The sequence below is a fragment of the Sprattus sprattus genome (assembly GCF_963457725.1).
Source record: "Sprattus sprattus genome assembly, chromosome: 8".
In the NCBI taxonomy this organism is placed as follows: domain Eukaryota; kingdom Metazoa; phylum Chordata; class Actinopteri; order Clupeiformes; family Clupeidae; genus Sprattus; species Sprattus sprattus.
The window spans coordinates 5,086,986-5,101,284 of NC_137927.1; the positions used below are offsets into that span (position 1 = coordinate 5,086,986).

General features: G+C 44.5%; 1 protein-coding gene across 2 annotated transcripts in view; it reads left to right on the forward strand.

The window, feature by feature from the left end:
* gria2b (glutamate receptor, ionotropic, AMPA 2b) overlaps positions 1-13,461 on the forward strand; it is a gene marked incomplete at its 3' end in the record, with an annotated part of 42,042 nt that extends 28,581 nt beyond the window's left edge. The window contains exons 4-15 of one of the 2 annotated variants that reach the window (XM_080843334.1): positions 714-910; positions 2,077-2,130; positions 2,606-2,764; positions 3,322-3,492; positions 3,905-4,009; positions 6,187-6,294; positions 6,944-7,150; positions 7,556-7,923; positions 8,666-8,864; positions 9,114-9,361; positions 10,768-10,882; positions 13,216-13,461. In XM_080843334.1, coding sequence (XP_080699460.1) covers positions 714-910; positions 2,077-2,130; positions 2,606-2,764; positions 3,322-3,492; positions 3,905-4,009; positions 6,187-6,294; positions 6,944-7,150; positions 7,556-7,923; positions 8,666-8,864; positions 9,114-9,361; positions 10,768-10,882; positions 13,216-13,461 — 2,177 coding nt within the window. Of the gene's footprint in view, positions 1-713; positions 911-2,076; positions 2,131-2,605; positions 2,765-3,321; positions 3,493-3,904; positions 4,010-6,186; positions 6,295-6,943; positions 7,151-7,555; positions 7,924-8,665; positions 8,865-9,113; positions 9,362-10,767; positions 10,883-11,380; positions 11,496-13,215 lie in introns of both variants that reach the window. The other variant, XM_080843335.1, reaches the window with a different exon arrangement.
* Between the last annotated feature and the right edge of the window lie 838 nt (positions 13,462-14,299).

The window sequence follows — 14,299 nt, forward strand, 5'->3', positions numbered from 1 at the left end:
GAGATGGGTCTGGCCCGGGCCTGGTGTGGGTCAGCCGTACCGGGGCCAGGTTAGGGCCAGAACTGGCCCGCAGCTAGCTGTTATCGGTGGAGTTAAAGCTCTTCCCAGCCCTTATCAGCGCCTGAGGAGGAGGCAGTGACGTTTGCTCCTCGCCAAACTCATTTCTCGCTTTGATCTTGAAAGGTCAAGAAAATAGATATAATTATCACTGGCTCCGCTTCAAAAATGGGAAACGTTTTGAAGTCAGATGTTTGGACTTGTCAGACTATGTCTGATAAAGAAAGTGTCTCACTAATTTCAACAATGTTACGTAAATTAAAAAAAAACTAAATGTTTTTCCAAAAGACAGAATCAACTTGTGCACCGAGATAGTGCTCTTTTCACTGCAGCTAATTAAGTGTGATGTCTGTTTGGAATAAATATATGTCCTGGTCGAGCATCACCAAAGCTGAAGAAAGTCACAGAGTGTGTGCACATATTTCTCCCTGTCACATTATTGATGACAAATATACTGACATACTGTAAGTTTCAGGTAAACAGGTTTGGTGTTTGAAGGATTCATTTTTTGCTAGTGTTGCAAACCAACTCTCTGTTTACCCATTGTTCTCCCTGTACCCATTATTCAGCGTTTTTTTTGTGTGTCTTGAACCTCTTCAAAAGCAACTTCTAAAAAGCACATATTTCCATCCCTCTCTGGCGTGTGTGTGTGGCAGGCCTGACCACGCTCCAGGTGGTCCTGGACACCGCAGCAGAGAGGAAGTGGCATGTGACGGCCATCAATGTGGGGAACATGAAGGACGAGCGCAAAGACGAGGCGTATCGCTCCCTCTTCCAGGACCTGGAAACCAAGCAGGAGAAGAGGGTCATCTTAGACTGCGAGCAGGACAAGGTCAAAGACATCATGGAACAGGTACATTAAAGTAAAGTCAAATGGTAGACCCTAGATGCTTTGGTTTTACTGAACCGTATACTAGAGTAAATGTATTCATCATTTCACATGGTAAATTGTTATTAGGTTAGACAGCAGATATTTTCGAATGCGATCTGCTCCATTTGTTATGTAAAGACGGAAAATGTTTTTGGGATTTTGGTCTTTGATTAGTTTTGTTTTTCTTGTTGTTGTCATCATGTGTTCCTCCATTCCGGTGATGTTGTGATCCTGTTGGTGAAAAAAACACAGGAAAGACAGAATAATCGGTGTGTTTTGTGCTGAGCTCCAGGCGGCACTATGTTAGATCATTAGTTGAGATTACACAGCATAACTGGAGGTAAAGGCCACAGTGTTTCCCCCCCAAACCGGCTTATTTATCTACACTGCCAAAGCCCCAAGGGTGGAGTTTGTTGGTATGTATTTAAAGCTTGCAGAAGTCTTTCACACAGGACTGATAGGGCAGTCAATGCCCTTACCCCTTTATCTACAAACACGGCAGTGTACAGAATCCTCCTGGGTCACGCATTACACAGCCACTCTCTAGAAACATCCCCAATTAATATTCCTGCTCGTGTTTCATCACTCAATGTGTTTGATCTTTCAAACGTGCTTTCTAACACAATGAAGGTGTTCACCGGTAATTATGCTTGATATCATGTCAGTGACGTCGTTATGCCTTGTCAATGTTACATCATTATTAGTGATCGTATTACATCAGTTACATTCAGTTCTCCAAAATAAGACGCAAGAACAGAGATAGAACTGTGTAATAGCATATTTTAATAGCATGTAAGAACATACATACCGTTTAACAGTTTAGCATACAGTTGTATAACAGCTTTATAAGCCCCATATAACTCTCCCAGCCACAGAAATCACACTCAATAGCCATGTATATCAAACAATACATTTCCATTCATGCTGCTGTCAACAATACTGAAAGACCACAGTCCAGATAGGGATGGTCACAGAGACATTTCACAAGACTGCTCTAATACTTTGAAATGTGCAAGTTATGTTCGGCTCATGTGTTCTGATGGTATGTAGTCTTCTTATAGATGTCCAGATAAGATGTGCTTGTATAATGCTCATTTGTTGACAGTGGACTATTTTACAGTTATTTTTAAATCTATTGTCCCCTCCAGGTCATCACAATTGGTCGACATGTGAAGGGATATCATTACATCATCGCAAATTTGGTGAGTCACTGTTCTTCTGTACAAAACATTTAATTATAGGCAGGAGTCAGTTGCCGGCGGAAAAGTAATTGTATGACCTTTACCAAGGAGTTTATCATTTTAGTTTCATGAAAATTGGTGGAAGGGTGTAACATCGTCTAAAGAAGAACAAAGAAGACATTTTTGGAGCGGATCCGCAAATTTAGTTTCACTTTCATTTGCATTGCAGGATAGGGCATTTAGCCTTGGCAGAGGTCTATGCTCTCTGAGGGCCCTTATAGTTTATTTTTTAATTAATTGTTTATTTATTTGTTTCTTAGTTAATTAATTGTAGGTTTGAATGATTGTTTTGCAGGATTTTAATTTGCCATTCCAGATTGTAGCTACAAACTAATTTTTATCTATGTATATTTTCTCTCTGCCATCCTCTCATGTTTAGGGTTTCAGTGCTGTAGTCCATACTCAGGTGTGCATGTGTCTCTCTTTCCATGCTTAGGGCTTTATGGATGGAGATCTGTCAAAGATCCAGTATGGAGGTGCAAACGTGTCTGGGTTCCAGATCGTTGACTTTGACGACCCCATGGTGTCTAAGTTTGACCAGATGTGGGACACACTGGAGGAGAAGGAATATCCAGGAGCCGACAGCAAAATTAGGGTGAGCTGGACCCAGTGCTACAGTGAAATGCTTTTCAGGGCTTTAGGTAACAATCTCATACTAACCTGAGGGTTGAAAAGCTGCTAAACGCAGGGCCAGATCGCATTCTTCGCAGTTGTCTTGACTCCTTATGTTCAACCATTTCCGTTTTTTTTTTTCTTGGGATGGGCCCTAGGTAATTTCAACAAGCACTCATTGTTTTTGTCCGATAAACATGGCATTGTTGTGCAACACGCAATAAGATAGTTGTTATCCAATAAGATTTGCCTCTCAAAATAAATAGCCAATAAAGCTGTGGGGCAACACCATCATAGCACTGAATTTACCATGAGAGGACATCATTCCAAAAATGCTTTTGGGAAGATATGGGGACAGGGAGTAGAGCTGTTATGTCAGAAAGATTCTGAGACAAAGGTGCTGTTTAAAGGTTTAAAGTAAAAAAGAAATCTAATTTATTGGCATGGGTTATATGTTAAAAACCTATTGGACTTATTGTCTATGGTTTGTGCGTGTGTTTGCATTTCTGTGTGTGTGTGTGTGTGTGTGTGTGTCTACAGTACACCTCTGCGCTGACATATGATGCAGTGCATGTGATGATGGAGGCGTTCCGCTACCTGCACAAGCAGGGCATCGACATCTCCCGCAAGGGCACCGGCACGGGAGACTGCCTGGCCAACCCGGCCGTGCCTTGGTCCCAGGGCGTGGAGATCGAGCGTGCCCTCAAACAGGTGACGCACACTGCCATGCTAATGCTAGACCTACCAAACAGGTGACTCACACAGCTATGCTAATGATAAACCTTCTTGGGCCAGTGGGGGGGGGGGGGGGGGGCTCTCCACATATGAAACCTGTTAGAAGTACTGCAGAGATTTACCCAAAAAGACCAGATTCACCTGCTACATTACATGCCCTTGGTGCTTACTGGTACCTTCATTTGTTTGACTGAACATACTGGTAAGTGATCATTGCATATAGTGCACCGTATATGATACACTTCTAATAGAGGCAGGCGGAGTAATAAAACATCCAAAATATTGTTTTGCATCTTCTACATCTTGACTATGATGGCTAAAGCACAAATCGATTGTTTACGTGATTACGTGTTGTTTGTTTTTGCTGTGCTCACTTTCAATGAATTAGGTGAAAGTTGAAGGCCTCACAGGAAACATCCAGTTTGATCAGCATGGGAAACGAGTGAACTACTCAGTGAATATCATGGAGCTGAAGAATAATGGCCCAGTCAAGGTAATACAGGACACCACTAATCATCATGTGAGAAACAAAAGATTGGCATGTGAGTTTGTCAGGTCAAATAATTGTAAGGGTTTCAGTTGAACTTGTGGAGCCAAACGCACGACACAGAACAAAGATAATGACAACACAGGGGAAACATAAACTATCTCACAGGACGGGACTTTACAGTACCCCCCCCATAGGGACGGCACCTGACGCCCCAGGTAGATCAGGGTGGAGGCGATGAAAATCCTGGATGAGGGAGGGATCCATGATGTTACTCGTGGAAACCCATGACCTCTCCTCAGGACCATAACCCTCCCAATCCACCAGATACTGCCTTCCACGGCCACGACGTCGAACTGACAGAAGGAGTTTGACAGTGAAGACAGGACCCCCATCGACAAACCTAGGAGGAGGTGGAGGCTTAGCGGGGGGAACCAAAGGGCTCTCCTTAACTGGTTTGACCCGGGAAACGTGGAAGGTGGGGTGAACCCTCATAGACCTGGGAAGTTTGAGACGAACAGCAACAGGGTTAATGACTCTAGATACTGGGAATGGCCCCACAAACCGGGGAGCCAACTTGCGGGACTCCACACGCAAGGGAAGGTCACGTGTGGACAACCAAACCTTATGTCCAGGCTGGTAATTAGGAGCAGGAGTCCGTCGTCGATCCGCCATCCTCTTCGACTGGGTTGCACTCCTCATGAGCATATCTCGGGCTCCCTTCCAAACACGACGACATCGGTGGATGAAGCTCTGGGCAGAGGGGATGCTAACTTCCGCCTCAAGGTCGGGGAACAGGGGTGGCTGGTAACCGTAAGCACACTGAAACGGAGACAAGCCAGTAGAAGCACTGGGTAGCGTGTTGTGCGCATACTCCACCCACATGAGATGTTTACTCCACGTGGTTGGACTCTGGGAGACTAGACAGCGTAATCCGATCTCCAGTTCCTGGTTCAACATCTCCACTTGGCCATTAGACTGGGGATGGTAACCTGAAGAGAGGCTGACCGTGGCACCGAGGAGAGAACAAAAAGCCTTCCAGAATTGAGAAATAAACTGTGGTCCCCGATCTGACACCACATCCCTAGGAAAACCATGTATGCGAAAAACATGGGACAGAACTGCCTCTGCAGTCTCTTTGGCAGAGGGCAGTTTAGGCAGGGGAACTGCATTGGCTCCTCCACATCCACGGGAGGCGCTGGTGAGGCAGCCGCTGGACTGAACCGAGCAGATCGCCAGGAATGTTGACGAGAATCAGTCGCTGGTCCACTTAGGAACGGAGGGTTGACGTGCGGCTTGGCTCTCTCTCATAGCTTCATACGGTTCTCAATCAGATTCACTAGAGCGATGAGAGAATCGACATCCGTTGGCAGCTCGATCCCTAATATGATCAGCCAATCCACGCATGAAAGCGTCGAAAAGTGACTCCTCATTCCAACCACTATCTGTGGCCAGAGAACGAAATTCCATAGCATATGCACTAACACTACGATTACCCTGCGTTAGATCCATCAATGATCGTGCTGCCTCTCTACCATGAGCAGTGTGATCAAATATTTTGCCTAAACTCTCTGTGAACAGCTGCACTGAGGCACAGATCGTTGTGCCTCTAGCCCACTCAGCAGTCGCCCACTTCGCAGCTCGGCCAGTAAGAAAGAAGATGATATACGCTACCCGAGCGCGTTCCGTCGGAAAGAACTGTGGCAGAGATCCCGGACACCTCGGTACTCACGGCATGTAGAACCTCTTCGGTCTGGACGATTCTTTTGCCCTGGGCTTGCAGAGCCAGGCGCACCGCCTCCGTGTCGGCTGGATCCATCTTGGCCAGTTCGTACCGTAAGGGGTTCAGTTGACCTTGTGGAGCCAAACGCACGACACAGAACATAGATAATGACAACACAGGGGAAACATAAACTATCTCACAGGACGGGACTTGACAATAATTAGATGGTTATGCAGAAAACTTCTGCTTGGAGATGTCAAAATGGGAGTGTGTGCTTGTCTGTGTGTGTGCATGTGTTTGGGTGCGCGTGCGTTTTGTGATTTGAAGTGGCTGTTTCATCCTCTTTGGAGGTTCAAAGCCCAGGTTCTCTTTTCAGGATCCGTGACATGATGGAGATCTGGTTCAAATGAATATGTAACACATTCGCTTCAACTGAATGTGTCATTTTGTCTCAATGCAGATTGGATACTGGAATGAGGTTGACAAAATGGCGGTTACAAAATCAGATGTGTTTCCCAATGACACCTTGGGTTTGGAAAACAAGACTGTGATAGTGACAACAATTCTGGTAAATTCTCCTCTGTTTCATAATTATATTATATTTCTATAGGCTGTTCTCAGTTGTCAGTTTTATGGTTTAAGTATGGATCATTCTTCCCCCAAATAATTTTTTCCTTGTGATTGGCTGTTCAAATAGAACAACAAATGAATGACGCAGAGTAGACAGGTAGTGTGTAACAGTGAAAGATGTTTTATATTTGAAAAGCGATGGAAAGAATGTGTGTCCAAATATATTGGAGTGCCACATTTCTCATAGACTTATGGACACAATACCACCAAGTAGAATTCCTATGACAAAAAAAGCTGTCACGCATTGTGCAGTTTCAGCAGCTGTCATGAATGCCGGGACAGACGTGTCCCTCCACAGCATCTAACGTCTCTCTCTCCTTCTCTCTCTCTCCCTCTCTCTGTCTCTATCTGTCTCATTCCTCTCTCTCCCTATCCCTGTCTCTCTCTCTCTCTCTCTCTCTCTCTCTGTCTCTATCTGTCTCATACCTCTCTCTCCCTATCCCTGTCTCTCTCTCTCTCTCTCTCCCCCTCTCTCCCTCTCTCTGTCTCTCTCTCTCTCATTACTCTCTCTCCCTCTCTCTCTCTCTCTCCCTCTCCCTGTCTCTTTCCCTCTCTCTCTCTCCCTCTCTCTGTCTCTCTCTCTATAGGAAGCTCCATATGTAATGCTGAAGAAGAATGCAGACCTGTTTGTGGATAATGAGCGCTATGAGGGCTACTGTGTAGACCTAGCAGCTGAGATCGCCAAGCACTGCGGCTTCAAGTACCAGCTCAAGATAGTGTCAGATGGGAAGTACGGCGCTCGCGATGCCGAGACTAAAATCTGGAACGGAATGGTCGGAGAATTAGTTTATGGGGTAAAGACAACCGTCTGTGTTTACTTCACTGGTGTATACAGATGCTTGGCTGTGTTCTGTTCTCATAATATGAATAATTAACATTCTAGGATGCGAGCGGATCAAAACACATTTTTAGCAGATTGAAGTGTTTTGCAGCCTACTCCAATGCCTCTTATCATAGTTCATCAATTACAGCAGATTACAGATGTACCTTGTTAGCAAAAATATGTAAAAATCATCCTTTTAGCTAATTGCTGCTGTGTTGACGCTACTCAGTACTAATGCTTCAACTTCTAAAGCATTCCATCCCAGTATACAGTACTCTCTGATGAACTGCCAATGTTATACTGGGAAAGCCTAAATTGAAGTGAAGTGTATGTTGCTGTGCTGTTAAGCTGATTGTTTCTTGAAACTCCTTGGCAGAAAGCCGATGTGGCGATCGCACCTCTGACTATAACCCTGGTCCGAGAGGAAGTGATTGACTTCTCCAAACCCTTCATGAGTCTGGGCATCTCCATCATGATCAAGAAACCCCAGAAGTCCAAGCCGGGCGTCTTTTCCTTTCTTGACCCGCTGGCCTACGAGATCTGGATGTGCATCGTGTTTGCATACATCGGCGTGAGCGTGGTGCTCTTCTTGGTCAGCCGATTCAGCCCCTACGAGTGGCACACAGAGGAGTACGAGGACGGACAGATCCAGACCAGCGAGTCGACCAACGAGTTTGGGATATTCAACAGCCTCTGGTTTTCCCTGGGCGCCTTCATGAGGCAGGGGTGTGACATCTCACCCAGGTTTGTGGACCAAGATTCAGCCATCAGCTATACTGCTATCCATTTTATTTTTGTTTGTTGAAACTCATATCCCAGCCTAGCGCTTATTGTGGTCATGAAAGTGTACAACACCCCTAATGTTAATTTTGTGGTGTCACACAATTAGGTCTTGTGATATTGTTGACACTCCCACCTCCAGCTTCATTGGTGAACTGCTGAAAAGTAGAGTATGGCTCTGCCGTATACTGATTCTATACAACATGATGGGGCCAATGAACTCTAAACACTGAACCAAGCTAGTGAAACTGCAGTGTGCCACCCATTGTTTTTGTAACAGTAATCCCTTAGTGTTAGCAGATGGCATCCGGTGTGACACTTAGTAAGGGACACGGACATGTCTGAGGGAGAGTGCATCCAAAATGTTTTTGCAATCACATAGCTTGCTGCCACTAATAATGCATGAAACCAAAGTGAAATTTTAATAATTACAAATTAAAGACCTCATTATTATTTGATCCCCCTAAAAGATGAATCAAATGTGGGCTACCACAGATTGCCCCAAAACAGTTCTTGCTAACACTTATAGTAACATCCATTAGCGAGTCCCTGATCATTTGGACGATGCTCTAAACTGCGTTGACATGACAGTTTCTGCAGGCCTCAAGAAAGTTTAAGTTTGAGTACATAAAAGGAAGAACCCAGAAGGAGTCTTTGATGCGTTTGAATGTGTTTGTCTCTCTCTTGTGTGTGTTTGACCCTTTAGGTCCCTGTCTGGACGGATTGTTGGTGGCGTGTGGTGGTTCTTCACCTTGATCATAATCTCGTCCTACACTGCCAACCTGGCTGCCTTCCTGACAGTGGAGAGAATGGTGTCGCCCATAGAGAGCGCAGAGGACCTAGCCAAACAGAGTGATATAGCCTATGGCACTCTAGACTCCGGATCAACCAAAGAGTTCTTCAGGGTAAGATTCTTCGCTGGATTAGCCCTTTATGCTAGCATACTTCACATAGCTGTTGTGTGAGTCATGTGACCATACAAATTCATATGTACAGGACAAGTCACATACAAGCATCTAGAGGACTGATGTTTCATTATATCATTATGCATACTCAATGACTTAGTTGTATCACTTCTTAATAGTTAATTGTGATTAGCATCTGACAGCTACATGTTTACTGAGGTACTTCTTTCTCTCTTTCCCCAACACCAGCGCTCCAAAATTGCCCTTTTTGATAAAATGTGGACGTACATGCGCAGCGCTGAGCCCTCTGTGTTTGTCAAAACGACGGCCGAGGGGGTGATGCGTGTGCGCAAGTCCAAGGGCAAGTACGCCTACCTGCTGGAGTCCACCATGAACGAGTACATCGAGCAGCGGAAGCCCTGCGACACCATGAAGGTCGGGGGGAACCTGGACTCCAAAGGATACGGCATCGCCACGCCCAAAGGATCCTCATTAAGGTGGGTGGAATAGTATAACAATGTGTCCAATGTTGTTATAGTATCCCACCTACCCTGATGTAGCTTTGCTTAAAGTCCTCTGGTTTGTATGAGGAGATGGTGGAGTCAAACTACCCACCTCCTTCATAAAAGAAAATGAGATTGCAATTTATTGTAAAATTAATAATGAATTGCAAATTGATAAAGGCATGAATGACATGCAAAAAATCTCATTGAAGACATAACCATACATGTAATATGCCAGAGTGGGAACTAATTTAAAATTATCAATCAATTTGGTATTTTATACATCTGAATATCAGTTGCAAATGGTTGACATGCTTAGTAGCAACAAAGCCATATACTATTTATCTAGGCTGAGACGGGTGGTGTATTTGGGAAGTGTGTTATTGTCCAGTTATGTCCTTATATCTCTGTTTGAATCTTTGAATGTTTTGAAGTTGTGTTTAACCTCCTTCTCACCCCATACCCCCCCCCCCCCCGTTATCTTGTGTTTCTTATGTTTATCTGCTTCATAAGAGTGAAATGTTATGTTTCTTATGTTTATCTGCTTCATAAGAGTGAAATGTTATGTTTCTTATGTTTATCTGCTTCATTAGAGTGAAATGTTTTGAAATATTTTACTCAAACCCCTGCCATGCACATGTTTGTTAAAAAAATAAACCTGATATCTGCTTTTGAAGTTAAATTCGGCCATTAAAACACCAAATTTAGTCTATCTAAGAGGTGACATGGCTGGGGTTTCCATTATTCTGTCATATGCTGATGTTTTCTTATGCTCTTGGTACAAATGTGCTGACTTGTCTGGTTAAATGCTTATGGTACCCGGGCAACTCTGAAACAGTCTCCATCCTTTCTAATTGGCAGAAACCTCTACTCTCTTTAATTGGGCAAGAACCTTTTACCCTACCTAATTGGCTAATTCTCTCCAGCATTTAGTGATATTGACCTGAGCACAGCCGTTAGTAGGGGTGGGTGGGTGTAATGTTGCATGCATCTCTCTCTCTCTTTCTCTCTTTAAGATCTGTCCACTAGCTGCAGCTGTCCTTCTGCTGTTTCTATTGTAGTCTCACTGGCAGGTAGAAGACAAAGAGTGCATCACTTTAGTGATCTCCCCACCCGTAACTTTCACTCTGTCTGTTTTTCCTCTTTTGAAGCTAAGATCTGTCAGTGTTTGCCTTAATGATGTATACCACAGGCACAGACTAGGTATCTTACTCTAACTTTCTCTGCTGCAGAGTGCCAATGGTGTGGGGTAACTTCCACACTGGGGAGATCTTTTTTTAATTATTATTTATTTCTACATTAGTTAGTTAAATGCACATAGGAATGTGCAAAGATAACAGAAAGGAAAACAATTGAGAAATGGCTCACCCTGTCTTACAAGTATGTTTTATCGTTTCAAGAAATGCGGTTAACCTCGCAGTTCTAAAACTGAATGAACAAGGCCTGTTGGACAAATTGAAAAACAAATGGTGGTACGACAAAGGAGAGTGCGGCAGCGGGGGAGGTGATTCCAAGGTCAGCCCCAGAGAGCATGATGGGTAATTCACTGCAAATCCAACAGTAAGCAGCAGACCGGCACGGAGAACAAAAATCAGTAACCACTAACTCTAACCCCGACAGTGCCAACACTGACGGCCGCCATTTTCAAAATGGCTGCCATCTCATGGCAGAAGTGTAAGAGTAGAGGCAGACAGGCCTACACATTGCCTGCAGTGAGGACCACTCACTGCTCACTCCCTCTGATTGGCCTGGCGTCTGTGTGTACGCCGCACTGCTGTTTCTGCTGCTTACTCCGGGCGATACGTTAATGCACATCTGGCTCTGCTAAAGTCTCTTTTGCTTAGGCCAAATGGCGCATCAACGTCCTGATCGCCATGGTGATACGAAAGGAAAAGAACAACCAAAAAAAGAACAGGAAAAAAAAAGAGTCTAAGAGGAAGTTGAATCAGTGTATTGTTAATAATAACATAAAATAACATTGATAATGTTATTTATGTTATTCCCCACGTGAAGAATCCCAGTAAACCTTGCAGTATTGAAACTCAGTGAGCAAGGCGTCTTAGACAAGCTGAAAAACAAATGGTGGTACGATAAGGGTGAATGTGGAGCCAAGGACTCGGGAAGTAAGGTCAGTCTCTGCAGAGTCTTTGTGATCAAACACACTCGTCTTAAGAGAATGACCCCATGTGCTTAGTAATGACAAACACACAGTCTTAAAGCCAAATGCACAAAGCCTATTTGTTAAGTTAAAGCATGAGAAGCACTGGAGAGATGTTAAACTAATGCCTGCAGACTGTAAATAATGCTGGCGACTGCACCTGAAGACTGCAGCCATGTAATGCATGCTGAGCCAGCCCTGACATGTGCACCCCCTAACCTTACCTCTCACACATACTGTGTAACACACCTTCCTTTCAGCTCGCACAGACTAAAGCTAAACGGAGCCAAGCTGCAAAGACACATGAGACATACTGTAGGTCACAGCCAGACAGACAAGAGACCGGCTAGCTTACTGATTCGATTTTCCGTTTGTCACCTGGTTAAGCCTAGACCATCTATAAGGGTGTCCAAGATGTTTTTAGTGTCAGTGTCTGTTTCTCAATGTGTGTATGTATGTGGGTGTGTTTGCTTGTAATAGTGTTTGTGTATCTGTTTGGTAGTAGTGTTTGTGTATCTGTGCTAGTAATAGTTTCTGTGAGTGCGTTTCAGTCTCTGTGTTTGTATTTGTGTTTGTGTTTGTGATTGCTTATATTTCAGTGTCAATGTGTAAAATATGTTTATGCCCATGGAATCAAAACTATCTAATTATAAAACTAAATTAACTAAATTATAATTCCCAAGAAAAGAGGGCAGAGGGAAATAGTGCCATAGATACAAAACAGAAAACTGAAAGAGCCATTATTTAAACTAATAGATAATCCTAGTGGGGCAATACCATATTCCAGACATCAAGCAGAAAGAGTCTAGCATTTATACATTTGGGAGATCTAAAAAATTGATGTTGAGCTTGAAATCACAGGAAAAAAAGACAAAGGCTTAAGAGCAGTGCTAGATTTGGAGTTCCATCTGGTGATAAGGAAGGAAAACTTAATCTGTAATTTACAGAATTAGAATAGAGGCAGAGCATGCTAGATTAATTGTTGATTTATTCTCTCTTGGCATTGAGGGGAATAAATGACATGTGCCCTCTGCTGAGGTTTCTGTAACACTCACAGAAGAGATGGGTGTACACCCTAGGCCCTGTGCGACTGACCCATATGTCTGTGTGAACGTGCCTCTCTGTCTCCCCCCGGAAACGCTCCACCTCCCTTCCTGTCGCTGTCTCTTAATGCTGCCCCTTCCTCCCTCCAACCCCTCCCCCAGAGCCCACTCTCTTGGTCATCCCTATACTTGGCCATCTAGGAGTATACCATTCACAGTGGCCCATCCAGTCAGCTGCAGCCAGAACACTGCTATGTTAGCCGAACACCGCTAGCTGACTCCAGACACACAGACAGACACAGCAGCTTGTTCCTGTTGCATCAGCTAGCAGCCCAGTAGCTATGAGTTCATGCCGCAGATTACACTGCTTCTAACACCCCTGATTGGCACCATTGCTTTACCAGTTCCAACCCATACAAAACAAGCAGCCACACACTGTTAACAGCGCACTAATTATGCTTAAATACAAATAATTGTATTTAAATGAAAATGCTAATTTAAGTCTAAACTGTAACTGTAAGCACTCATGTAATGTGATGATGTGATGTTAAGTTCTGCTTGCTGTTTGACCTTTTGACCTTTCGGCCCCTCTGGGCCGTGGTCCCTGCCATGGAGGCCCTGACGAGTGTCTCGTGTGCGTTCCGCAGGAGAAGACCAGTGCGCTCAGTCTGAGCAACGTGGCTGGCGTCTTCTACATCCTGGTGGGCGGTCTCGGCCTGGCCATGCTGGTGGCCCTGATTGAGTTCTGTTACAAGTCGCGCGCCGAAGCCAAGCGCATGAAGGTGGCAAAGAATACACAGAATATTAACCCCCCTTCCTCGCAGAATTCACAGAATTTTGCCACTTATAAGGAAGGGTACAACGTGTATGGGATCGAAAGTGTTAAAATTTAATGGGGGTAGGAAAAAACGGTCGTCATTAAGTCAACCCCCCGTGCACGCTTCTCTTCTCCATCCCCCTACCCATTCTTCAGTGTACTGATTGGAGAGCTCAGATGAGTCTCTTGTACTGTATGTAACAGTGTTATGATTTAAGACCCCTACTCCACTGCTCTCCCACCCCCCTTAGCTATATGTTGTAGATGTATAGATATGGTAATCTGTGCTAGACATTGATTTCTCCCCATTGGTTATCTTCCGTTATCTTTATCGTTTAACCTTCTCTTTCTCATTCATCGTCTTGTGTCTGTATCTCCACATGTCTGTGTGGTTAGTCTTCTCTATTTTGCTGTAGTTTTGCCTGCCCACCTTTAGATGGATTTTTTTTACCTGTTTGTCTCCTTTGCTTCCTTCTCATTGTACATCTGCATCACCATGTGTATACTGTACTGTGAAGTCATACTCAAATTTCAGCTCACAAGGTGAGTGAAGTGATTCTTCTAACCTGTGGCTATCTTTTGTGTGTGTGCGTGTGTGTATGTGTATGTGTATTTGTGTATGTGTGTGTGTGTGTGTGTGTGTGTGTGTGTGTGTGTGTGTGTGTGTGTGTGTGTGTATGTGTGTGTATGTGTGTGTGTGTGTGTAGATGACCTTCTCGGACGCGATGCGGAGTAAAGCGCGGTTGTCTATCACTGGCAGTACGGGGGAGAATGGGCGAGTGATGACTCCTGAGTTTCCCAAAGCAGTGCATGCAGTGCCCTACGCCGGCCCTGGAGGCATGGGCATGAACGTCAGCCTCTCCGATCTCTCCTAACGGACCACTACACATCCAGTGCCTTATACTCCACAGCAG